The sequence below is a fragment of the Oculina patagonica genome, chromosome 8 (genome assembly GCF_052425735.1).
Source record: "Oculina patagonica isolate OP01 chromosome 8, crgOcupat, whole genome shotgun sequence".
In the NCBI taxonomy this organism is placed as follows: Eukaryota; Metazoa; Cnidaria; class Anthozoa; order Scleractinia; family Oculinidae; genus Oculina; species Oculina patagonica.
The window spans coordinates 11906868-11933638 of record NC_135765.1 but is presented as its reverse complement, the minus strand read 5'-3'; the positions used below and the strand labels follow the sequence as shown (position 1 = coordinate 11933638).

The 26771-nt window shown below is 37.6% G+C and overlaps 2 protein-coding genes and 1 long non-coding RNA gene across 3 annotated transcripts in view; 2 read left to right on the top strand and 1 right to left on the bottom strand.

Annotated features, from left to right (window-relative positions):
• LOC144664387 (uncharacterized) overlaps positions 1-17410 on the bottom strand; it is a 34364-nt gene extending 16954 nt beyond the window's left edge. Inside the window, exons 1-3 of the long non-coding RNA XR_013572797.1 lie at positions 17351-17410; positions 17215-17275; positions 9909-10007 (exon numbers count right to left, since the gene is read on the bottom strand). This is a non-coding gene — a long non-coding RNA (uncharacterized LOC144664387). The remainder of the gene's footprint in view (positions 1-9908; positions 10008-17214; positions 17276-17350) is intronic.
• LOC144663647 (zinc finger protein 862-like) lies at positions 3156-4928 on the top strand. The gene has a single exon (XM_078524656.1). It carries the CDS (start codon positions 3290-3292, stop codon positions 4538-4540), a length of 1251 nt encoding a protein of 416 aa, XP_078380782.1. The 5' UTR covers positions 3156-3289; the 3' UTR covers positions 4541-4928.
• Positions 8037-24475, top strand: LOC144664362 (uncharacterized). The gene is made up of 4 exons (XM_078525478.1): positions 8037-8145; positions 19537-19932; positions 20709-20768; positions 21915-24475. The coding sequence occupies exons 1-4, from the start codon at positions 8055-8057 to the stop codon at positions 22343-22345; spliced, it is 978 nt and encodes a 325-aa protein (XP_078381604.1). The 5' UTR covers positions 8037-8054; the 3' UTR covers positions 22346-24475.
• Positions 24476-26771: the final 2296 nt, after the last annotated feature.

Genomic DNA, 26771 nt, shown 5'->3' with positions numbered 1-26771 from the left:
CTAAGACAAATGAATGTCAGTAAGACCTTTTAAATAGTATACAAAACGTTGCCGTGAAATGAGCAAATTTTTGGTACTTAAATTTGCACTCATTGCTCGAACTTTCAGCAGAATCCGTCTGAAATTTCCCTAGAATTCTGCTAAGTGTCCTAGACTACGAGCAGTCCCTTTTTTTTCTTAGTCCGTCGTGCGTGAAGCTAACAAAGAGCGCGAATGGAAAAAAAAAATTGTCGTAGCAAATATAGAGGCAAGACGCGCAGTATGAAGTCTCTTAACACATATGACCCGCATTGTACTGATATCTCTGTCTCATCGTGTATAGTGGCCATAAATTAAATTTAAAGGGGGAGTCTCACCAAGATTTAGTGCTACTTGAAAATCCAATAAAAATGTTGGTATTAATTGGAAATCCACTAATAGTGGCCTGGCCTTGCTAACACACTGTACTAGTCATTAAAATTGTTAAATAGTGGTGTGGCTACGGACGGATAGGAATGAAGTGGCCGAAAACTTGAAAAAGTCGGGCCGATGTTTTCAAGTTTCACAGTGTTGCTTGGAAGAAAATCACGTAAAAACCATTGATTGCGGTTTATTCACATCTTGGAGAATGGATTTATGCCTTTCTTTTATTTTTCAAGATTACTTTGTTGAACAAAGAGTGCACCCTCGCAGTTCTAGCATAGTTTACACAAAAACTTAGAAGACTTCTCGTGACACTGTCCCTTTAATTACAATCTGTAACAGATCTTTTCCCTCTTCCCCTTAACTCGATTTATTTTACGCCGCCCTTGCTCAGGTAGAATTGGGACTATAGTTAGAATCCTAACAGTACTGAATATTATACTAGAAACTCTCAGTTATTGAATTCTGTATCACACGAATGAATTTGGCCATTAAAGCGCAAACGCAACTACCAATGAGGACGTACATGACCGGACGCACGTTAGATTCAAGTAAATTTCAGCTAGACAACAACGATTACTTTTATATATTTAGTGAACAAACCTATGAAACAATAAATCAATCTGTTGCACCCTTGTTGCTAATATAAACGTCACAAAGGTAATTTGTATTTGCAGGGGTTTCAATAGAAGCCGGCAACCGGCGAATTTCGCCGCCTACTTTCCAAATCATCGCCGCCTACTTTCTAAGACCTTCTAACATTAACTAACATTAAATTTCATTCGAGTTCCTTGAGTTTCTCGAGTCACACAATTTCTCACCTGTTAAATATGAAATATGGAATAAAAAAAAAACGCTTTCTTTGCTGTGTCCATTTTTTTTTTGTCGCTGTATTAGTATATTTCTGAAAGGTTACGGCTGTATAACGATTTCAACACGCGATAGTTTACTTGCGTAGTCACCCACGTCGATTAAACAGGAGAGGGACTGGTGTCAATAGTTGCCTCGATCACATTCGCTCTTCAGTTCTGGTCCATGTGCGATGATGGAACCAAGACGAAAACGTACGGGAGGCGGCAGTATATTAGCATATCTTAACAAAAGGTCAAGACCGGAAACAGAAACAGGTATGTAAACTTAATTATTATCATTGTTTTTCCATTCGTAGTTTTATCCAGTCGTCGAACTCGCCGCAAAAAATCACTGGACAGTGACTGAATTTTTTTAACACGGCAAAATTGCAGTTTCAATCGCTTTATAATACAAATGCCTTTTTGAAGAGATTTCCCTTTGGTTTCCTCGCTAATATCCGCAAACACTTTCATAAGTAACGATTCTTCAATGAAATTTGACCGAGCCGAGGCTCGTATAAACTAACTTCATGCTGTCAGCGTGTTGTGAAATGACTTGTCTTGTCGGCGTGTTGTCGCCGCTAGCAAAGTGTTGCTGCACGTGCAAATTTTACCGCGTGAAATTAGGACGCCTTATATTCATGTAAGTTTTATTATTACTAAACCGTGTGTATAAAGACCCATAAAGTATACCTGTTTATGTCGTAGGTACTGCCTTAAACGATAAAGAGCTAACAAGTACTTCATCCGCTGAGTCGTCGTCAGTCACCGGTGCGAGTGAAAATAGCCAACTGCCGGCAAATAAAGTCCCCAATACGTCTGACACTCCTCAAGACTGGAAAGAACTTATAGAGAAAGCGTTTAATGATGTTTCCATAGTCCATAGTAAATACACTTGCTCGCAAAAGAACTGCGTAAATCTAAGCTCCCAGGAATTGAAGCGGATTAAATGCCGTGGGCCCGGAAAGGATTGCTTTAATCATCAGTGGCTCCTTGATCCAGCTCTATCGTATTGTGAAAAGACTGGCTACTTTTGGCTCCTATACGAGGAGGGCGTTGGAATGTTTTGTCTTATATGCAAAAAGCACAACAAGATCAATTTACAAAACAAGTCAAGTAAATTTAACGTTCAAGCCTCTGTAAGATTTAAGCGCACTGCTGTTTTGGAACATGGAAACTCACATCAACACAAATCTGCAGTAGAAGCAGAGCTGATAAGAAGAGTTTCTGTATTCCATAAGGAAATTGAACGAAGAGATCAGTCTAGGGATGATGTAATCCATTCAGCATTTCTCTCATTATATTGGCTTGCGAAAGAGGAGGTGGCGAACAAAAAATTTGCAGCCCTTCTAGAAATGACAGAGCTCCTTGGGCTTTCCGACATGAAATTCTTTAACCACAGATCAGCAGGTGCTACACGCGAAATGCTTCTCATTCTTGGACAGGTAATTAAGAATGCAACCCTGGAAAAAGTAAAAAGAGCTAGTTGCTTTGCCCTCCTCTGCGACGAAGTTTGTGACATTGCCAACAATGAGCAACTGGTCACCTTTATTAAGTACGTTGACCCTGACAGCAGTAAGGCAACCACACAATTTCTATCCACCAAGAATCTTCTGACAAGCTCTGAGTCAGCCAATGCTGAAACAATAAAATCAACTGTGTTGACACAAATGGCAGAGTCGAAATTGGAAGTGTCAAAGCTGACAGGTCTGGCAACAGATGGAGCAAGCGTAATGACAGGTAAGAGGAATGGCGTTGCCTGTAAGCTTCGTGGAGAGTCCAAATTACTGCTGAGTGTGCACTGTATTTGCCATCGCCTTGCGTTGGCATGTAACGATGCAAATGATGACGTTGCCTACATTAAGACGGTGGAAAAAATACTTATACAGTTGTGGTCGTTATTTCATAATTCAGCAAAGAAGACGGCTGCTTATGCAAAAGCAGTTGTTAATTACAACCAGATTTCATTGTCAACCCAAGGTCGTAAGAAAATAGGAAAGTCTTTCAAAAAGGCTTGCAGAACTCGATGGCTATCCATGGAGAAGGCAATAGACGGTGTTTACAATGATTTCGTTCCTCTCACTCAAACACTTCGCTTGTTGAGTGAAGATGGAGATTCAATGGCTACTGGTCTGTTGCAACAGGTTGGAAATATCAAGTTTCTTTCAGCTGTTTATTTGTTGCACCAGGTTCTTCCCCCACTTGCTCACCTGAGTAAAGTGTTTCAAGCAGGTTCTGTGTCATTTGCAGCAATAGGCCCCGCTATAAACTACACTTTTGAGGCGCTTAAGACTGTGTCAGAACAGAAGAGGCCACTAAGTGCACTTCAGAAAGATCTTTGCACAGACGGCAGGCTTTCAGTTTGTGATTTGTCTTCTCCTTCGGCCCATCAGGAACAATATCTAACTAACCTGACTGATCGATATGTCAAAGCTCTACAAGAGAACATCAACAACCGATTTGACGAGAGCCTTCCTGTCCTAACTGCATTCCGCATATTTGATGTCACTGCCATTCCCAATAGATCTGACGTGGGATTTAAGGAGTACGGAGTCAAAGATGTGGAAATTCTGGCTGAACACTTCTTCCAGGAAGAGCCCGAGGAAAAGAAAAATGAAAAGAAAGAGGAACTCCTCTCTGAATGGCAAAAGTTGAAATATAACTTTTTGCAAATAAGAGAAGACATTCCACCTGAAATTGCTAAGCCAACAAACAACATGATTACCAAGTCCCCAACAGAATGGCTTCTAGAGCGGATGCTCTCACTGCGTTCAACTTACCAGCATTTTTTTCCTGGAATGCTCCGCATTGCTGAGGTGTGCCTTTCTTTGCCAGTAAGCAACGCTTGGCCTGAAAGGGGCGCCTCAGCAATCAAGCGCATTAAGACGCGGATGAGAAGCACAATCAAAGATGATATGCTTGAGGCACTGATGCATATTTCTATTAATGGTCCAAAGGTGAAGGAATGCAGTGGTGTTGTGAAGGAGTCGGTCCAACAGTGGTTAAAGGAGAAGCCTAGAAGAAAGCTGGCCAAGAAGACTGCAACTGGGGTTACTGGTAATCGTAACACCTGTACAGTTTCAACCAGTGATGCTGCAGTTCAAGTGGAGATTTCTGAAACTGAAGACGAAGAGCCTGAGAATATTGCTGAGAGCGAAGTAGTTCAGATTGAGGAGGAAGATCAGCTTCAAGTTGAGGTTAATGCTGCTATTGCAGTGATGAAACTACCAGATGGTGGAGACAGTGACTCAGATAGCGCTTTTGAGTCAGACAACGATTATGACTAACGTTATAGTTATGTGCGTCATACTCTGAAGTTATAGTCTAGCAAAGCGTTACATTGCTTCGTCCTTGCTAACTTGTCCTTGGATAGCAGTTCTTTATTTATCCAATGCTGCAGTATTTAAATATCTTTTTAGGTAACGAGCAGTTTTTAGTAGCTTTTACAAGTGAAGTCACATGTGGAAATCAGTAATGGAATATGCTAGTGACCATAGATCGATAGTAAGACAACAACAAAGCAAGATGAACTTTCATTTTATTTGTAAACATTGTTTTCCTGTTTCATTTGATGTTATACTTCTGGACTTCAGCTATGCATCTGCGAATGCTTCACATTGCTGTATAATGTATATAATGAAAAATTCCCAAGATTCAGTATTCTATGGGTGACGTAATCCTTTTATTTAAATTAAACTTCACCTGAAAAACTAAAAATAGTTGTCACTAATGCTGTTGTTACTTAATCAATAATTAGTACTGAAATGGATGCCAGAATGCAGGAAATGGCATTTCCGGGCCTCTAGATTTAAAAATTTTCTGGGGGGGCATGCCCCCAGACCCCCCTAGGGGGGAGGGGCCTTACGGCCCCTCCATGTCACAGCCGCCTACTATAAAAGGGTCTGCCGCCTACTTCAAAACTTATTGAAACCCCTGTATTTGAACACTTTAAAACTTCTCCGTTGCTGGAAACCATTTGGATTTGGACCATTTTTGAACTCCGCAAAAGAAAAGTTACAATTATGTGTTATTAAGGATTCTTCTGTGAGCATACGAAATTTCTAAGAGGTCGCTTACCATTTCACAGTTGAAAACGCCCAGCCCGAGAATTACCCACGCCCCTGGGCCATCTTAAGTGCAGTTGCCATTATTCAATTAAGTAAACGGCACGCAATGCATGCAGAAGCGACGTTTCACAAGGTCGTCAATACTTTTTGGAAAATTTGTCGAAAAAAATTAACGTAAATAAACGTATCTGGCAACTTGTGCGTGAAATGACTGTTAGCAAACTGCAGCTTACATGTTTTGACATAAGACGCAATCATGCGCAATGTAAGTGATTGCATAAATTAGAATTGACTTTGTAAGGATCTGTTGGAACTCAAATTAATGTGATACGGTAATCATGATGCAAATAATACATTTTCGTCATAGATTTGCTCAAATGAACAACAGTAATATTTTATTTAATTTTATTGAATTTTTCATTTTCTTTTAAATTTCCCGTTGTTGTTTCAACAAAGGTTACGTTATACATTGTACATCCAATAAACATTGGACGTTATACATTGTACATCCAATAAACGACATACGATACACGCGAGCAAGCTTAAGGTCAAATGGTGTCTTGCTCACGGGCCCTTTTTATTAAAAGAATTTAGAAATTTCTGTCTTCTAAAACTAAAAGAACTCTTCCAATATAATTAGCCTTTTTTGTTTGCACTTTATTTTACGGTGTCCGATGAGTATCATACGTTAAAATCTTGAAAAAATACATGAAATCTTGAAAAAATACATAAAATCTTGAAAAGTGACATGTGATCTTGAAAAACACGAAAAAATCTTGAAAACAAAGTGAAGAATCTTGAAAAACGCGAAAAAATCTTGAAAAACGCGAAAAAATCTTGAAAACGCGAAAAAAAATCTTGAAAAACGCGAAAAATCTTGAAAAACACGAAAAATCTTGAAAACGCGAAAAAATCTTGAAAACGCAAAAAAAATCTTGAAAAACGCGAAAAACTCTTGAAAAACGCGAAAAATCTTGAAAAACGCGAGAAAACTTGAAAAACGCCAAACAATCTTGAAAATCACGCGAAAATCTTGATATAAACGCTGGAAGCTTGAAAATTATCATGAAAAGGTCAAATGAGATCTTGATCTCACGTGACACGACGTGCTTGTTGAATACATGTCTGTTAGGCCAAACACGACTCCCGTTGGCCGCTTAAAGTTAACCTTCAGTCTGTTTAATTATGGATTTTACGTTCTCTAGATCTCTAGAGCTGTTTCAGTAAAAATATTAATGCCATTTTGTTTGCTTGTTCTGTGGCATGTTAAGTTAAAAGTCGTTTATCAGTCCTTTAAAAGAATATATTGTTGTCTCACTGTCTGGGACGTGTATCGGATCAGTAGACCGCTCGAACATAGCCTGCAGAACAGGCGGTTTATTTTGCGGGTCGAGGCGCGAAGTGCTAGGTTTTTATTTAGCGGGTCACGCGAGGGCGAGCGCGAAGCGCGAATGAAAAATATAAAAACCGCCTGTTTCGCAGGCTATCTCGAACAATGATTTTGTTTATCATAAGCGTGCGGTCAGCTCGCAGGATTGTGTCTTTTCAACGGATGCGAAGATCTAAGATCCGAGTCCTTTCAAGGATAATGCAGTCTCAAAGCATTGTGAGTTATTTCAAAGCATTGTGAGTTATTTCAGTTTTTCAAGCTCCCCTTAGCTTGGGTGTTGAGATTTGTACAAAAACGGCAAATCGAATGATTTCAAATAATTGGACGAGACTTTAGGAGCAACTGATGAGTTCCACTGAAGAACCGAAACTCGAGTCTTGCTTAAGAATAAAAAAATTGCCAGAAGAGATCATCGTTACCGCATCCTGGAGACTTCAAATGCAGTAATCAAACTGTAATAGAATTTATTTGTTGGATGCAAGTAACGAGACAAAACGAATAAAAAATGGAGGCAGTTAGTTGAGTTCCAAAACGCAAATCTCAACCAATACTTTTACCGAAACAGCTCAAAGGGAGTAGTGTTTGGCCTAACAGACATGTATTTAGCCTGCGCCGCCGACGAAACTAAATCCTGACATGTATTCAACATGCAAGCACGTCGTCTCACGTGAGATCAATATCTCATTTGACCTTTATTAATCTTCAAGCTTTTTCGCGTTTTCAAGATTTTTTTCGCGTTTTTCAAGATTTTTTACAGTTTTTCAAGATTTTTCGTGTTTTTCAAGATTTTTTTCGCGTTTTCAAGATTTTTTCGCGTTTTTCAAGATTTTTTTTCGCGTTTTCAAGATTTTTTTGCGTTTTTCAAGATTTTTTCGCGTTTTTCAAGATTTTTCACTTTGTTTTCAAGATTTTTTCGTGTTTTTCAAGATTTCATGTCACTTTTCAAGATTTTATGTATTTTTTCAAGATTTCATGTAACTTTTCAAGATTTTATGTATTTTTTCAAGATTTCATGTATTTTTTCAAGATTTTAACGCATGATACTCATCGTACACCGTATTATTTACTTTATGTTGTCCCTTCTAACTGTACGGGAGTACTAAGCTTTTGTATTCTACGCGGCGATTTTTTGTTGAGTTAAACTTGTTTTCTGCTCGATCGCAACAGAGCGAAAGACCGAAAGATCGACCCGTCTACTCGCACAAGAAATCAATCGTCGCTATGTTAACTAATATAAAATGTGCGTGACCTTTCGTTTTACGTCATGGATCAGCGTTATTCTGATTGGACAGCTTACGTCCGTTGTTTAACTCACTGGCGCGTGTAGTTCATTTGCACTTCTGAATGTTATCGAATTATATCAATATGTTGGCATCGATGGGAAATTTTCTGTTCACCCTCTGGACTTCCTTGTTTCTGATATTCTGGACCCAAGGTATGTTAAAACACTTCTCAACCTGCTTTGTGACAATAACTCTTCGTTGTAAGTTACAGGGGGAGTAGTCCCCGGCTGGGAGCTTAACATCTCCAGAATATCCGCAGCAACGTGACGCACATGGCTCGAATGATTCGTTTAAAATTGAATCAAAAGAAGAAAACACTTTAGTTTTTGTTGGTTGTTAATACAACCTCAGGCATGAAAGTGTTTACATTTTACTATTATAAAAGGAAGCTTGATGCTTCGATCAATCCGGTTCGTGTCAATGACCGAGTGAAAACCCGGTGTAAACAAACATGGCGCGTGGACACGCACGTTGCGAGCCCACATCGACAGAACGAAACGTAATAAGTACTAACCATAAATCTTTTTATCATTTTCTTATATTTTTGATCGAATTCGGGTGTAAACTGCTTGTAAATCGAGATCGAACTCAAGTTCGCCAGCGTACATAATACTACACATGTACAATGTGCTATGACTCAGCATAATATTATCGACAACATATACTCATCATATAGTATACAGTGTATAACAAAGAGCTAGATAAGCGTTATTTTCCTGACCGGTTGTGCGAAAGCTTTGATTTCAGGCATAGTGAAAGATAACAAATAAGTTCATGCATCCAATTGCTTATATCGCGCTGTTTTCTCGGGTTAGCTTGTCGAATCTAGAAGATGGCTTATAATTCAACCCCCATGTTAAATGATAACTTTGCAGGTATACAAGATCAGCTCGTTTGAACAAGACCTAATAAGCACAAAATATTGTCATGTTAACATACATTATTCTATACACGTCGGCTATACACAGCATGAATCTTACTTTGTGACTATTATCTAACTACCAGTTGACATTGCTCAAAGTGAAATGCAACCACTACATGTAATTCAGATTCAGCAGATTTACAGATAATAAGGATAGAACCTAAACATGCTTTTAATTACTTTTTATCACCAAAAGCATAATTACAAATGATAATAAATTATTCGTATCAATTAGGGTTAAATAAATCTCTGAGTTTTTTTATTTAGCAAAATAAGGAACATTACACCTGACACTTATAATACAGGCACCCTGAAGATGGGTATGTTCCTTCTAAATATGTGTGTGAAGCTTTTGATGAGCCCTTTTTTGCTGGGATGAAAAATGTAATAAAAACATGGCATAAATGGAGATGTTCTAGCCACAAGTGTGGCCATCTATCTTTATAACAAGCACAGAGTAGCTCACATTTATTAAAACGTAGTACAGTATTTATTGTCCCAGCAAAGATGAGGGAGGTGGACCCTCCAACCTAATATTAACAGAAATTAATTTAACACAACCCACCTCCTACAGGTAGTTGATTGAGAGTGACAGCTAGAAATTTTGGGAAACCTTTAATGGCAGTCAATTTACTAAACTACATAAGACCAGGATGGATTCTTGCCTCCCATGTGTTTCAAATATAAAAGCCTGATAAATTCCTGATAATTCTGTGTTAGGAAGTACACATTTTACGCTACGATCAACTTTATATTCTTACATTTGCAAAAACCAAGGTCATCTGTATGTTGTGACACATTAGTTATTGCAAGTAGATCATGATATACGTACATTGACAACATACATGTATCACGAAGTTAGGCCTAAAAATTACAGATTAAACTACAATATTTAAGACTAAATTATATGAATTGCATTAATAATTTTAGTAAGTATATTAAGATGAAGCTTAAAGAACCTCAAAACTGGATGGTTAAAGTTTGACCACTTACATGTATTGTTGACTTGAAAGGAAATGGTCATGCAAGTCACACAAAAGTCCCAGAGGGTTGTATAAGTCTTTAAATAGTCAGAGCCGCACATCACTTCATCTGTTGATTTAATTAAAAGATATTCAGTTTAGTAACCATAAACAATTATTACATTTAAAACATGAATAGCCCTAATCACACAGATGAGTTAACATCAATGAACAATAATTTATTATTGTAGATGAGTGATCAAGTAGACCACAAAGTTTTTAGTCATTGATTTAATTGATTAGCTATAATCGTACGTGGCCTTATGCACCACCAGGAGGTGCTGAAAGGATGATGATGATGATGATGATGATGATAATCATACCTTAAACAAAATTATTGATGTTAAATCTCTGCATTCTTACTTGTCATGTACCATAAAGTTCCAAAAGCATAATGACCCTCCCATATGGGTCTATGTACCTTATATACTTAATTGTTGTGTCCAATGTGAAAAAATGCACATCAACAGGTAAAAAATGTGAACATAAACAAAATTGCAAATCGTTACAAAAAATGCATACAAAAATTATGGCAATTTGGAGACCAAAGTTTCTGTTAAGGTCGCGGGGGATACCAACTGCATGAATAAATTCATGAAGGAAAATTTTGCTTGACCTGCATCTTTTAAAACGCTTATTTCTCAGCTGTTATGGGTGCGATTAAGCTCAAATTTTACAGAGACATAAAGAAATGACAAAAGATTGTGAATGTCATCTTTTATTTGGTAGATTGCATTTAACGGCGATGTTATAGCCTCGTTTGTACCAAATTTGGAAAAACATGATTTTGTGGCAGAGTTTGCGGAACGAGTAGGAGACAGCACACTGTGATCTAATGTCAAAAGCTAATCAGTCAATACCTCAAGAGTGTCATAACAGAAGCGGATTTTTTAATTTAAAGTTTGCCAGCAAATTATGGTGGTTTAAGTGCGCAAATTTGAATTCAATGTCTTCTACCTCTTTCTAAAAGCGCTCTTTTAAAATTCCGCTTCTGTTATGACACACTACAGTATTCATAGTTTACCTATCTGCAGTGGCAAGTAATGAAGTTCTGTATCCGCGCTGTATTCTCTGCCACAAAATTGTCGGAAAAGTCCAAACTTTGAGATTTCCGAAGGTGTCCCGACCTAAATACAATCATTTTGCCAAGGAAAGATGTAATTATGGTAATTATATTCCACGCTTTTATGGTGAGAGCAATGCGTTTTTAAATAGGGCACGATTGTTTATGCCAAATATTTTGTGATTACTCTGAGTTGCAGAAATATTCAAATTTAAATGAAAATAAGCTTATAAATAAATACTTTCTACAATCTATATGAACGTATATCGCTAAGTGTTGTTTTAAATTGGTTAAAATATCAAAGAAACAGGGATTTTTTACAAATCACACACACGCGCCCATATTTTTGTCCAGTCATAAATATCTCGTAAAGTTGTCGATGTCAGTCGTTGTACTTCGTGCATACGCTTTAAATAAATGCATAATGATGAGCCCTAAGGTGTCCCCCGCGACCTTAAGGAAGTTGTTTAAAGGGCCACTGTCAACCTTAATGTCTTCATCCCTCTTTCTAAGTTACAGAATTTATGGATCTTCGTACATTGTGATAGGGATAACTAATTTAACAGATTGCATGTTGTCTTTCTAATGCCCAATATCTCCAAATAGTTTCTTTTACTGAAAATGTCTCTGATATGTTTGTGTAACAACAATTACAACAGCAGCAACAGAGGCTCGCAAAGGACACTGGACAGTGTCCCATTAAAATAATAAACAATGTATCATCAGAATTAACACTGTAAACGTTCTGGTTACCTGTTAACCACTCTTTTTTTTCCCAAACATCAAATACACAACTGAGGTCACTACTTTAATTTGGAGGATCATTACTTACCCATGGTCGCTACTTTCAGGATTTACACCCATATTATTCTATATTGAAGGCATGTGGCCTAACATATGCACCAGTGGGGTAACCCTGTGATGGACTGGCATCCCATCCAAGGGGGAGTAGAAGTACTAGCTCTTAGTCGCTTCATGCTACTGAAACTGTGATAAGCTCTGGCCTGATAGGCCACTTTTAAAAGGCTTGAATGCAGACTTTTTTAAAATTCTAACTGCTTCTTTTGGAGGGTTGTTACTTTTGGAACTTTACCGTAATTATTAGTAATAAGTATTTTAATTATCAGTAAGTCATCATGTTGGTGTCCTAATATGGATGTCCTACTGTTACTTCGTGTAAATGGAAAGCAGTGAATTAAGTAACTGGTAGCCTACACCAGGATGTGAACAAAACCTGGGCCGTCAACCCCTTAAACTGCTCCCATAGGTTACCCTATGACCCCCAAACAGCCCCCCTCACATGTAGCAATGAAGATTCATGGTAACTTAACAAATGATTTAGGCCTGTTTACATGGGGGGAGGGCAGCCCAGCTATCCGGGCACCCCAGCTGATCATGAGAGGGCTGAAACATAGCCCGCCTTTAATTTATACATGCAGAATTCACAGCCCTTTGACACAAGTTGAGACAGCCGCGTCATTGAAGTGTCACAGCATGGGAAATTCAACCATGTTAATTGCTTCAAATGATTGAAGTAAAACATGATACTTTTTACTCAATAATCAAGGCCAGCCATCCTGAAAGCTATTATATTTAGTGTTCAAGCTCTTAGAAATTAATTTTATTGCGTACATTTTGCTAGGGCTTTATAATTTCAACAGTCTTTGGCCGCCAAAACTAAAATTAAATTTTTTGTTGCATGAATTAACATAATCCTTCCTTCAAAAAAAAAATACTTTGGAATTATAATTAATGTAGTTTTTTTTTGCTCAAAGATATATTTTCCAGTCGATAAAACACATGCAAAGACTTATCCCAGGTAGCCCGGCTAGAGCTGGACTAACCATTTACATGGCAAAAAATAGCCTGCCTAGAAGGGTGCCTCAGGCAAGTAGACAGGGTATCCCAGGAAGGCGGGTTACCCTGTCTAGCATGTAAACGCTTCAATGTATTTTATAAAGAAAAGTATGAAAAGTTGGCTAGCCCAGGGTAGCTCAGTTAGCCAGGTAACTTGGTTAGCCAGGGCACCCTCCCTTCTTGTAAACATGCAGGCCTTTAGAGGCTGTTTTTAGATATTGTTCCTACTAGTGCTTGCATGCTCAATTTACCTGCTTCATTCATTGCATGGATGGTAATGCAACTGCAAGTACAGATACTTTTCTTTCTTTCTTTGTGTGTACCGCATCATGTGCTGGTGTAGCCAATTAGGCTGTTCTAAACAGATTTGGTTAGCTAAAATGCCTGGTTCAAATGAGAAGAGATTTTCCTATAGTGCCCCAACTTAATTATGCATACAAATTCTTTCATTTAAGTCTGATCTCTAACACATCAGTTTAAAAAATTAACCTCAGTTTTTTTATGCATCTGCCCTAGCTGTTATTGACGAAATTTATCATTAATAACTGAGGACAGACGCATAAAAAACTGACATCTACTTGTTTTTTTACAATAACAAAAAGCTCGAAAACTGATCTTCAAACTAAGAAAATGAAATGCAAGAGTCAAAATATGGAAGATGCGATTACCGCACTGTCGCATAATCTGAATTTCATTGCTGTAATACGGAGATTGAACAGGCTCATTAATTAAACATTTAGTAAGAATATGGCCAGGAATTGCCCAACTTAAACCTTTAAATTATCCAATGAAAACTGTGAAACACAAAATTATCCGCTAAAACGCAGTTCAGCTTCTTAATTTCATCGGCAGCACAAATTTCCCACTCACTGCGGATTTTCAGGTCTGAAGCCTCAATAAACATCCTCATCTTTTCGCTCTAAAGTTGCAATGGTTTCTTCAGTTTTAACCCATGAATTTTCGATGATTTCCTCATTGAAGACTACTAGATTTGTGGCATGATTCTTGCGTTATCAAGAATGCAGCGCTGAATCTTAGTGCTGAAAAGTTTGACAAAACTTTCGCTGATTACCTCAGGTTTTCAAATTTCATCCATCTGTGCTCTTATTGCCAATAAAAATTGGCCAATCAGCATGCGATAATTCCCTAAGTTATTGTAAAAAACAATGCTCCATTTTTATTATCATACAATTGCTATATGAGTCTAGCACTGAAACTGTTGGCGTCTTTGGCTGCAGATGGCTAGGATGGAAATGGATTACAACTTGAAAAATTAAGGCTTAAGTTTTCAAGTTGTTTCTGTGCGTCTGCAAAAAATCGATATTATTTTACAGCTTTGATTTCTCTCCGCAAATTCCGGTAACATTCCTTTAGATGGTCAAAGACAACATTTTTCAGGGGTTATAGTTGCCTACCACTAATTTAAGAAGAGTTTAGACCAAAATTCTGCCAAACCCCTGTGCTGTAGCTCCTTTTAAGACCACCCCTTTTCTAAATGCTTAACTCATGAAAATTTTTAAACAAGCAAACAAGGCAACTTTTTATGCTTTAAAAGGTTTTCATCCAACACATTTACTTATTATTGTTGTTATTTTGCAAAGAAGTATACATGAGTACTTAAAATTAAAAATTAAGACAAATTCCGCTCAAGGTTCGAGCAATAAATGCAAAAATTAATTACCAAAAATCTATTCATAGTACATGCAGTAACATTTTGTATCCTGTTTGAAACATCTCACTGTAATTCATTTCTCTAGTTGACCCTGTAGAAGCCACAAATGTAATAACTGACCACAAATGTAATAACGCCCTCAAATGTAATAAGGGTCTGACCACAAATGTAATAACGCCCTCAAATGTAATAAGGGTCTGACCACAAATGTAATAACACCCTCAAGTGTAATAAGGGTTTGACCACAAATGTAATAACGCCCTCTAGTATGGTAAGGGTTTGATCACAAATGTAACAATCCTTTCAAATGTAATGGGTTACAGGTATCAATTGGAAGAATTGAAACAGCTCATTTCAAATTCAAAGACCTACACTTGTGTAAGCCAATCATATTGCGTCATTTATTTTACATTATTAATTTTCTGACTTGTGGAAATTTCTCTTTTGCAAAAAACAGCGCTGCTTACTGTTTTTACTAGATGTTGTATGCAATTGAAGCCCAATGAAATAATCTAAATGTTCGGTTTCTGAGAAGGCGTTGTGTTCTATAAATTCGGTAACTTTAATTAACGGAAGTACATGGGGTTGATGCATCTCCTCTTTAGCTTTTTTTTCGGACGGAGTTTTGAAAAGAGAATTTACTCTTTTGTGCCAAAATATCAGACTTTCTAAGAAAATGGCAAGATCCAAGATGGTGTGGCATATGACGTCATCTGGCATCACAGCCCATAAAAAAAACATGCCATCTTGTAGAGTAAGCCAAAAACCTTCTGCTCAGCACAAAATGATTTCAACAAAAACTTGAAGAGGGGTTCCATTCACACCTCCCCCTTGTACCAGGGAGGGAAAAGGAATTTGCTCCTGCGTCTGAGGGTTAAACGTTATATACTCTATAAGTCAGTTTAACTTAAAGGATAACTTAAAATATCTTTGTCGATTAAAGAACTAGAAGAATGTGTTTTTCGTGGATTACATTTTTATTATTTGTGTATAGGTGACAGTGTGTTATATACTGTGGTCAATTAGAACTGAAGTTTCATTATTTCTTGTTTTGGAATTTACAATTCAATTATGCATGTGAAGACTAAGACCCCGACTGCAGAAAAGACTGAGACTGAGCAAACTATTAAGTGACATATGCATACAGCTAACAAGGTATCCAGGCTGAAAACAACAATTCCATGTGATCAAGGTATACAAGGAACTGTACTTTTATATGGAAGTCGGTATTTATTTTTGGACAACATGTCAAATTCATTATAAAAACAACATTTGGCACTCTATAGTGGCCTTTTTTATATTCTCACTTGTGAGGATATCGATTTCGTCATTATCCCCTTTCCACAGTTCGAAGTATAAGCTGGCTGCCAAACGCCGGTTGCTAAATGGCCAGTAATAGATTAGGTAGATTACTGAAGCTGGTAGAAAACTTCATAGAAAACGTCACTTGAAATTCAAGGCTTTCCTTGCAAAGTGAATTCATACGAAAAAATAATCAATTCTAGCCACCTAGCTGCAACAGTTCTCATAATGTCTGTGCTTTCTAATTTGTTTTTGTCTGTAAAATAAAAAAGTAAAATACACGGCCAATTGAAGATATTAATCATATTTATTCGTGTTAAAAACAATATTTTACTAATGCTATCATCTGTAGTATATTGTTTTTACCACTCAAGTTTTAAATTCATATCGCATCGCACCACTGTGTGATAAGTTGTTATTACATTTGTGGTCAAACCCTTATTACACTTGAGGGCGTTATTACATTTGTGGTCAAACCCTTATTACACTTGAGGGCGTTATTACATTTGTGGTCACACTCTTATTACACTTGAGGGCGTTATTACATTTGTGGTCAATTATTACATTTGTGGCTTCAACAGACCCCGCTATTAAATTCTAAAGCATTCTTGAGAGACTTGATGTCAAACCTTAAAATGCATGTTGTTTTGTTTTGAACTGACGTGAAACGTCTATTTTAACTAAAATATGGATAACTTCAAATTCGTTTTTCTCTCACGGGGTCAGCTTGAAAGCTAAAATTTTGATAGGTTCTTCTTACTGTATTAAAACTGTGCCCATGCTATGAGGTCTTTTTGGTAACTTTATTTTTGCCTTTATTGCTCAAATATTCAGCGGAAACCGTCTTAAAATGTTCACTTTAATTAGTAATCTTTTATATGTACCCTAACTGATATATTATTTGAAATAAGCCCCCTTCGCCCGTCCAGTAGCCCCCTACCCCCACCAGATAATATCAACAAATAAGCCCCTCCCCCCTCCCCGAAGCGTTTATTCGACAAAGCACTGCACAGTATACGAAGTTCTTGTCCAATAACAAATTAAAGGAAAGGTACGTGTACTGCATCATTTTAAGGCCCATTCCACAACAACAAAATTCAAATGAAGTTATTATCTAAAGCAGCTTTGCACTAAAAGATTTTGCAAACTCAACAAATGTTTACGGCCTTTAGGTTGACGAGAATTTCCACGGACACGCAACTGTTAAAACGACAGCGAATCGAACCAGCGCTGCGAGTCCATATGCACAACAACCAAATTCTTGATATAGGGTGTATACACAAGAATTTAAATAAAATGATAAGAAATAATTTTCCACGCTTTAGTAATACTTTAATAAGCTTACTGATATGCTTCTAAAGCGATTCACTGACAAACGCTTACCATATAAACTATGCGTGTCTTTCCCCGCCAAAGCTCAATGATATTCAAGCACCATTTGTTCCTGAGGGATAACAACGTATTCGAATGAAGCAAAATTCATTTTTAACTGACCTATTGATGGAAATATCAAGCTTACGTTTTGAAGACAAAATATCTGCAGCACCGAGTACGTGACATGCCGTAACGTGAAAATTTTAATCGCTTGATTGCACTCTTGATTGACAGTTTCTTTGTTCTCAGGTCGCCGGATGGCGCAGACAGACTTCTCGGAATTTGCATGCAAATTTCTCGGAAATAACATGCTAGGGGCAGTTATTAGGGGCGAGGGAAAGACGGAAAGTCTAAACGGGCGGGAAAAAAAGCGGCGAAGAAAAGTCAAAAACGGTGACTTTTCTACGCCTTTTATTTTCGCCTGTTTAGACTTCCCCTTGCCCCCAATAACTGCCCCTGGGTCGGCCGAGGATGCGGAGAATGAAGGACATTGTAAAACATATCTACACTCTCTTTATTTTATAAGAGTATTGTTTTTCCGACCCAGGCTGAATATTCTTATTTTTCTGCCGATTTAAGGCTAATACCGTTTGACATTTCCGTTTTAGCATGTATTGGGGTATCAAGTAATGTACCGTTCTTCGAACTGTCATAAGCATCGAACATTTGGCTAGTGCAGGTTTTTATCGTTTTATTGGCAGTTAAAGGTTTTGCTGTTTAGGGAAATAAAGGATTTTATACGGTTCAGTTAATTAAAAAATATTCAATTGTGTTGTATTTACAAATTTTCAACTCAAAATTATATTCTTTTCAAAATCTCAGCCTCGGGATTATTCTTAAAATATTCTTAAAAATTCGCAAATTTCAGCCTCAATATAAAATAAAAAGAGTGTATTGGTACGGTCTGAGGTCGATCTTATCCTTTATTTCTGTCAGAAATTGTAATTGTTATGTTTATAAAATGTTGTGCTTGTAGATGTAAGTGCATGTCTCAAAAATAAATTGATTGTAAAAACTACGTGAAACTAAAGGTTAAAAAGGAATTATTGCCAAGAAAGAAAAAAATTCCACCCCACCCCCTCTCTAGATGGGGTTAACTGTTAAGTGTTATGGGGCTTGATATTTTTACAGCAAAGTGTTGTAAAGATAGCGTGGTCGCAATTTAGGGTCAGAGCATTACTAAAAATGCGTAAATTCATTTGATTTGATTTGATTTAATTTAACTTGATTTTTTTAATGTGTTTTATTTTATTTTTTATTTTGTTTTATTTTTATTTTTTTTTTTATTTAATTTTTTATTTACAGCAAGGCGCCCAAAAGTGTGACCACTTTTAATTTATTCACATTCTTCCGGGCAGATTTAATCCAATCAGAAGTCAACTGGAACCTGTCCTTGGCTTCTGATTGGATGGTGGTTGCACGAAAGAATGTGAATTAATTAAAGGTGGTCACACTTTTGGGCGCCTTGCTGTAACTGTTACGGCAAAAATTTCACTGTTGACCATCATCGGAGACCCAGGGGTAGTTAGTGGAGGCGGGGGGAAAGTCTAAAAGAAAAAATCGGCAAAGAAAAGTCAAGAAATATTTTTTTTTGCCCGTATAGACCTTCCCCCGCCTCCACTTACTGTCCCTGGGTCTCCGAAGATGACTGTTAACTAATGACCTGACATTTTAGGCTACGTTTACACGGGACCGGTCCGGAACGGATCCGGTCCGATAAATCGGACCGGATAGGCCTTCTAGCTGTTTACACGAGAACGTTCTGGAACCGGTCCGGAACTGATCCAAAACTGGACCTACTATTTTGCAGGTCCAATTATGGATCCGTTCCGGACCGGTTCCAGAACGGTCTCGTGTAAACACCTGGATCGGTTCCAAACGGTTCCACGTAAACTGAAGCCGAACCGGTCCGGTCCGGTTCGGAACGGTTCCGGACCGGGCCCGTGTAAACGTAGCCTTAATTTAAAAGGCGCATTTACACGAGCGAGAATATTGGGTACGGACCCATCAAAAAATTGGTCCGGACCTCACCACTTTTGTAGAGAAACAGTCAAATCAAAACGGGGCCATAGGCGCCTATGGCCCCGTTTTGATTTGACTGTTTTTCTACAAAAGTGGTGAGGTCCGGACCAATTTTTTGACGGGTCCGTACCCAATCTTCTCGCTCGTGTAAACGCGCCTTTTTAGTGCTAGCTGCACATGTTTGCAGATCCCCCTCAGTAGAATACTGCCGTCAGTCTTAGTTTCTAGTTCGTAGACTCACAACACTTGTTTCTTGTTTCTCGTATTACTATAACATTAATGTGTTTCTTTTCACTTTATTTTTCCAAGCTTCCGCCTCGGTTACCGTGATTTATGGTTATGATGGGATGCCAACAGTCCACCTACCTTGCATCGCCTTCGAGAAACTTGGCCGTATAACGGAAACCTCGCACATCGAGTCAATGTGGGCAAAGCAAACAGCAAGCAGTTATCAACTGGTAATCACTAAAGATAAAAACGGGACGAAAGAAACATTTCGCCAGCTGAATTTGGGTGAAAACACCATCCACCCAAATGCCAGCCTAAAGAACGTCCAATTCTACGGCCGAGTGAACGTCTCACCCAGCTATGGCCTCATAATTAACAACGTTCAATTGGACGACGCCGGCAAGTTCCTGTGCCAATACAAGAACACCAATATTTCGGCTTCAGATGATTCAGAAGTGGAGCTCATTGTTTTCAATGGTTGGTATTCCTAGTTTATACAAATTTAAAATCTAGGTTGTTTTCATTTTCTCATGTTAATCGGGAAATATTATATTAAAGTTTCTTTTGGGATTGTGAGGAAAAGGGACTTGTCAGTACATTATTAATCGAAAAGAAAGATGGAGAACTAACTATAGATAAAGTAGGGGAGGGCCCAGGGGTGGAAGATTTTGAGGGATTAACTTCATTTGGCGATGGTTAATGTACTTCAATTTTGTAGCAGTGCAAAAATTGTTACGACTTAAGTGAGACTGTAATGACGAGGTCGAACTCTCATCCTAAAATAGCTTCGTAGTAATCGAAGCTATTTTTCGTAATCCAAATTAAATTGAAGCTAAAATTTAAAGTCTCTACACGAAAATATTAAAAGGAAGATTTTAGTTTCAGACACATTTTCGCTATTTCAGATCTCACAGAACAACTTTAGACAGAATAATTTGTATGTGAGTAACTATCAGTCTTTGAAATGGCACCGTCTCCTTGGAGTCCGTTAACCTGTGGGTCTGAATTGGCATGCTGGGATCTCAGTTATCAGTTCAATTTTGGGAGATTTCTCAGCTATCAGATAATTTTATAGATACGGCCTTTGGTTAGCCTGCTTTGCTGCAGAACGTGTCACAAAACCGTCGGTTTAGACTGTCTGTGACGCAGGTTTCTATCAGTTTATGTTATAGTCAAAATGTTGACCAATTCAGCTATATATCAGCTGAACTCCCCTCCAGTTCTCTAACCTGATTTCTCTCTACCACGAACAGGAACAGGTGCAGGAACCCCGAAAAACGACAGCACGGACAGTGGAAACGAGGACGACCCGGGTAAGAAATCATATTATACAGTAAATTTTGTGAAACTCGCACTGCGATTTGTCCAGAGCATTATGTTATTTGAGTACAGACACGTAACGAATAGCGGGAAAATTTGAAACAGCGAATGAAAGAGAAATCATAAATTCGATTTTTCAATGCTTGTATTATGTTATCAGCCTAAGATTTTCCACAAATTTCGGTTTTCCAGCAAAAAACTAAAACGGGAATTCGTATTTTGTAATAATTCTCCTATATTTCTATTAAGCCCTCCCCCTCTTTCCTAGATGGTAGATGATCACATTTTATGAAAAAAACTACAAGGTACCTTATTATAGGAATATAACGAAGCATTTAAACAACCCGAACAAAATTTACGCGTAATAAAATTAACGCGAATTTTCGAAAAGTTATGTATACATCCACTTAATTAACGCGAATTTCAAATGATACTCGTTTACACGCATGCCTTACGGTAAAAATTTCTATAGCTACAGCGTTCTTTACACGACAAAAACAACAACGTCTAACAACAGAATACCGGTAAATGGTAAGACAGAAACGCGATGAATATGAAGCACAAGAAAGTAGAAGAAGTGTGCGGTTTCTATATTTATCTTAAAGATGAAGTAACATAACAATTAAAATGACGATAAGTCGACTGACTCTGCAGAGAGGTAGACTACATGTTACTTTGCTGGAAATAAACGTGACTAAAATGACTATAGAAACAAAAACAACAACAACAAAAAACTATATACAGTAAAATAGTATGATTTAAATCAACAATGACGTAAATCATGGTGCATAAAATTAACTCGCATTTTTGAAATTCGCGTTAATAACATGCATCGTTAATTTCCTATAATAAGGTAGCACGGCATTTACTTGTTATTTTTACTATTTTGTGAACATGTGCTACTAAACAGCACTAATACATTAAAAAGTCAACTTTATTCCCATTATCCCCTTTGTATTTTCTGATACATGATTTGAAATAGGCCCCCTCGTCTAGATCTAATACGCCCTTCTCTCTATTAACCCCCCCCCCCCCCCCCCCCACTCAAAAAGTCTTGACCAAAAAACCCTCTCGTGCCTTACATTGAAATAATAGCAACGATATCGTTCTTGCAAATTTTATTCCTTTTTTTATTTTAGACAATTCCAAGAAAGGCACGAGCTGCACCATTTGGAAGGTATTGTCTGGGGTGTTCATAGGATTGTTTGTTTCTGTTGTTGTTTTTGCATTGGGCGGAGTTGTGTATAATAAATGTCCGGCCTATTTTGAGCGTGACTGTAGTGCCCCCCAAGTCGGCGACGCTGGTTCCCGCAATACAGTTACTTATCGCAATGGGGAGGACTTCGTCGAAGTCGGTGGTGGTATTCTTCGCATTGGCAATACTCGTGACAGTGAAGGGAGCTGTGCTGTAAATGGGTATAAGGTTGGAAATGTCGACATCAATGGAAAAACTAGCGGCAACAAATATGAAGAGGGCATTTTGGGAGACTATAGAGCTGACAGTGGTAACGTGGCCATGGAAGAAAATTTTCTGACTGAGAGTAATGACCTCACATCAGCACTTGAGTAAAAAGCAAGTTGCCTTTTCGTGACCTCGGGGGGAGGGGTACGGAACGAAGTTTTATACGGGGAGGCTCCGCCTCGAAGTCCAAACCGTTACTCTTTTTTTAATGAAAGATAAACTGGTAAAACACGAAGACGCACAATAAAAGAGCGAACGGGACAATAGTCAGTATTAATTAGAGGTAAGCAAATTAATCTTATAGTGAAGCTCGAATCTAATAGTTTAATAGAAATGTAAGCTTCTTCTTAAGTCTCGCGGGCAGAACTAAATTTGGGATGCAAATTAGAAGGGGCCATTCTATAGTGCGCCTTGGTGTTTAACAGTAATTTTAAAGTAAAAAAAACACTCGTTGATACAGCAGGTCAGTTTTACCTAATTTTAATATTGCTCTTGTGTAAGAGCCAGGTAATAAGCATAAGCATAACTTTACTAAAAGTGGCTTATGCAGTTGGCTAGGGTTTCGGTGCATCTAGAGCCCATTAATAAGATGCATCAGCTAATTCACAAAAATGCAGGGGACCACGCAACGAAGAAAAAACTGCTTGGCTTCTCTGCTGCCGGATCTCTTGTTCAAGAAATGCTCGTACCAGACGTCACTCTAAGTGCTTATAAAACCAAATTGATTGCAAGGCTGGTACAACGGCAGGAGGGCAAGATTTATTGGCCAATATTTCAACTAGCAGAGCTAGTCTTCTTCAGGGCCAGTACTATAATATAAGGAAAATAACGGCTCTAAAATTTGAATTTGGATAATACAGTGTGGGTTAATGTTTAACTAATACAGGCTATATAAAGATATACAGTGACAAGATATATAATAATAATAATAAAATTGAAAAAACCAAAAATAATGAAATTGTCAATGTTCATTTCTACGGTTAATACCATTAGGCGCAAGTGTTTGGCCTCTGTGTATCAGGTAGGCCTCTCTAGCCTTTCTGCGGGATGCATTATTTGTCGGTTGGAGTTCCAAAGGAATGAGTGTCATGTCTTGGATAGAGTGATCAGGTAGATTAAAATAAACGCTTCAGCAGCAGTACCTACGCATATTCTATCCAAGACATAACACTCATTCCTTTGGATCTCCAACCGACAAATGATGCATCCCGCAGAAAGGCTAGAGAGGCCTACCTGATACACAGAGTCCAAACACTTGCGCCTAATGGTATTAACCGTAGAAATGAACATTGACAATTTCATTATTTTTGGTTTTTTCAATTTTATTATTATTATTATATATCTTGTCACCGTATATCTTTATATAGCCTGTATTAGTTAAACATTAACCCACACTGTATTATCCAAATTCAAATTTTAGAGCCGTTATTTTCCTTATATTATAGTACTGGCCCTGAAGAAGACTAGCTCTGCTAGTTGAAATATTGGCCAATAAATCTTGCCCTCCTGCCGTTGTACCAGCCTTGCAATCAATTTGGTTTTATAAGCTAATTCACAGGCGTGCCATTAAAATAAATAAAATTTAAAAGAAATTAAAAGAAACTTATGTTGGAAACATGGATGTATTTTATTTCGAAATAATATATTTTCATCTCTACGGAAACGTTAGCGAGCTTGTGGTTAAGACATCATATTGATTGCTTTCAAAAGCCCATAAGAGATTTCTGTTGCTATCGTGTAAAGGAGTTGACTGAAATTTCTTTAATTGTTTTTTCGAGTGAAGCATTTAATTTGTTTTTTATTTCAAGACGAATTTGTAGTAAGACCGTTTTATGACCTTTTGATACATTTTGTTACTTTTTCATACATATTTGACCATGCATATTTATATATTTATTTCTTTTATTTTTATACCTTCATTTTTTGGCATTTTACTATAAAACTCATCCCAGAAAGTCAAGTTATTTTGACAGTAGAAAAGAAAGTGAGGTTATCTTCGGTTCATTATTCCAGCGGTTTTTTTATATCTGCTGGGCTCAATCACTATTTGCAAGCTTCGGTTAAGTAATAAGAAAGCGTGATTATAAAGCTCTTTTAATTTGGATTCTGAAGAGTATGTTGCAAGTTAAAAAATATATTTCCAGTTATGCTGACGTACTGTTTGATTTAGATGGCCAGAATCAATATCAGTCAAGTTGTATAACTTGAATATAAACAAATAAAAGTATCTTTTTTTAATGACTGACTCGTGGTCTTTATTATAAAGATGTAGCAACCTGTTTCGGCTGAAAGTAATGAATTCAGTTTTATCTAGCTAATACCAATATTAAACGGGACCTTCCAAGTTCAGCTCTACAGGCAATATTGGTTGCAGTTTTATAGACTTTTATTACTGACCTCTAAAATTGTACGCCGTTTAGTTATTTTTTTGTTTTTTGTTTTTTGTTTTCTTCAATCGCTGAACTTTTCCAAGTCTAGAAATCATGTGTCGCGTAAATAGCCTGGTTTCTGTGTTTTGGGGTTGAACGCCAATCGTATCTGGCTGGCCGCTGTAATAGAAACAAGATAGGAAGGTGGTATTGGGAGTCACAAGCATTTTAAGAGGTACACAACAGTCGATTGTATTTAGAAATCGCATGCAATCGAAAATCCGGGTTTTCGGCTTTTTTCTTTTCATGTTATTCGTGTTTGGCTGAATCTGTTTATATGGAATGTTTTAGAATACGGTCTCCCAGCTCTTCGTTGAAAGAAAAACCTATTAAGCTCAAAGTGCCCAAACATCGAGAAACCCAATAACAAACGGAATAACTTAGTTGACTCCGCCCTTCTTTTAAGACAAGAAAAGGCTCGTCGTCCCCCTCAGCCCTATTGATAATCTTTGGATCCCGACACTTTAATTGGCGTCCCTTGAACGGACACCAGTATTCCAGTTACACAAACTGCACTTTATTGTAGTTTTACTTTTATTGAATGTAACAGTATAACAGAGTAAATTAGTATTTGAACATATCGCATTTTATAACGCAGACTCGGACGGCTTGCGGCCAGATGATTAATACATAACAAAGGTTGCTCTATCATTCGGTTAAACTGATTTAAAATTAGAGAGGAAAAGTTAAACCAGAAGGTATGCAATTTCATCGTCTTCGCGATTTAGGGAAAAGACCAACTTATAGAATAACTCAGTTGACTCCGCCCTTCTTTTAAGACAAGAAAAGGCTCGTCATCCCCCTCAGCCCTATTGATAATCTTTGGATCCCGACATTTTAATTGGCGTCCCTTGAACGGACACCAGTATTCCAGTTACACAAACTGCACTTTATTGTAGTTTTACTTTTATTGAATGTAACAGTATAACAGAGTAAATTAGTATTTGAACATATCGCATTTTATAACGCAGACTCGGACGGCTTGCAGCCAGATGATTAATACATAACAAAGGTTGCTCTATCATTCGGTTAAACTGATTTAAAATTAGAGAGGAAAAGTTAAACCAGAAGGTATGCAATTTCATCGTCTTCGCGATTTAGGGAAAAGACCAACTTATAGATTTTTATGATTGCTATGCCTTTTTGTTTTCAAAAAAATGTTACGATTTATCGGTCATCTTAAAAACGGCAAAATATCTCACATAATCGTGCTTAATTCAAGTTTCGGTGGCGTGAAGCAAATGAGAATTGCTACTCGATCCCCTGCATGGACTGGTCCATTACAGGTTGCCTTCCATCTTTCTCAATCTTACAGCCAAGTTCCTCTAAGAAATGAATTTGCCATTATCCGTGTACATTCGTGGGCAAAGAAACGCACTTTTAGAGTAAAGAACTTCGCTCACAAATACACCTAAATCAACCACACGAGCACAAAACATTACATATACCAGAGTCGGACCCGTGACGGTCTCATCCTTAACATTAGCCATGGCGTCTTCCATGCATAATGAAGATGTACTAATAGTTAAAGTAGTCTTCCTTTCTAAAAAAGGAGCTTAGACTTAAAGGGACTGTGTCACGGCTGAGTTAAGTTTATTTTATTACGTTTTGTCAAATACTCGCTATGAAGGCTTAATGTTTGCAAACAAATTACTTCTATGGATCTAAATGACAAAACCATGGCTTCACTACAGCCAACTGTGTCTCCCGGGGGTTACAATTTAAGAATACTAGCAAACGGGATTAACTTTGAAAACTGTTCATCCCAACAATATTTCAAAAACCCATATCGCAATCTGTTTCAATATTCGTCACTTTTGGGCATCCGTACCTTCTTTTGTATTTGTTGTGTCATTGAAACTTTCCCTCTCTGTTTGAAGAGGTTATTTTTATATTTCAACGAATTTGATCGTCATTTCCCATGCCTAAATTTAGCTCAAATCCGTGTCACAGTCCCTTTAAACTGGCTCTGGCTTTATCATTGTAGAGGGAAAATGGTCAGTAACCGAGTTTACCTTCTGAGTCTGTCAGCAAAGGGTATATCTTTTCCATTTTGGTTTTCTTTCACATTTGTTAAGCTGAAGTGCGCCAATTTAATAAGTCCT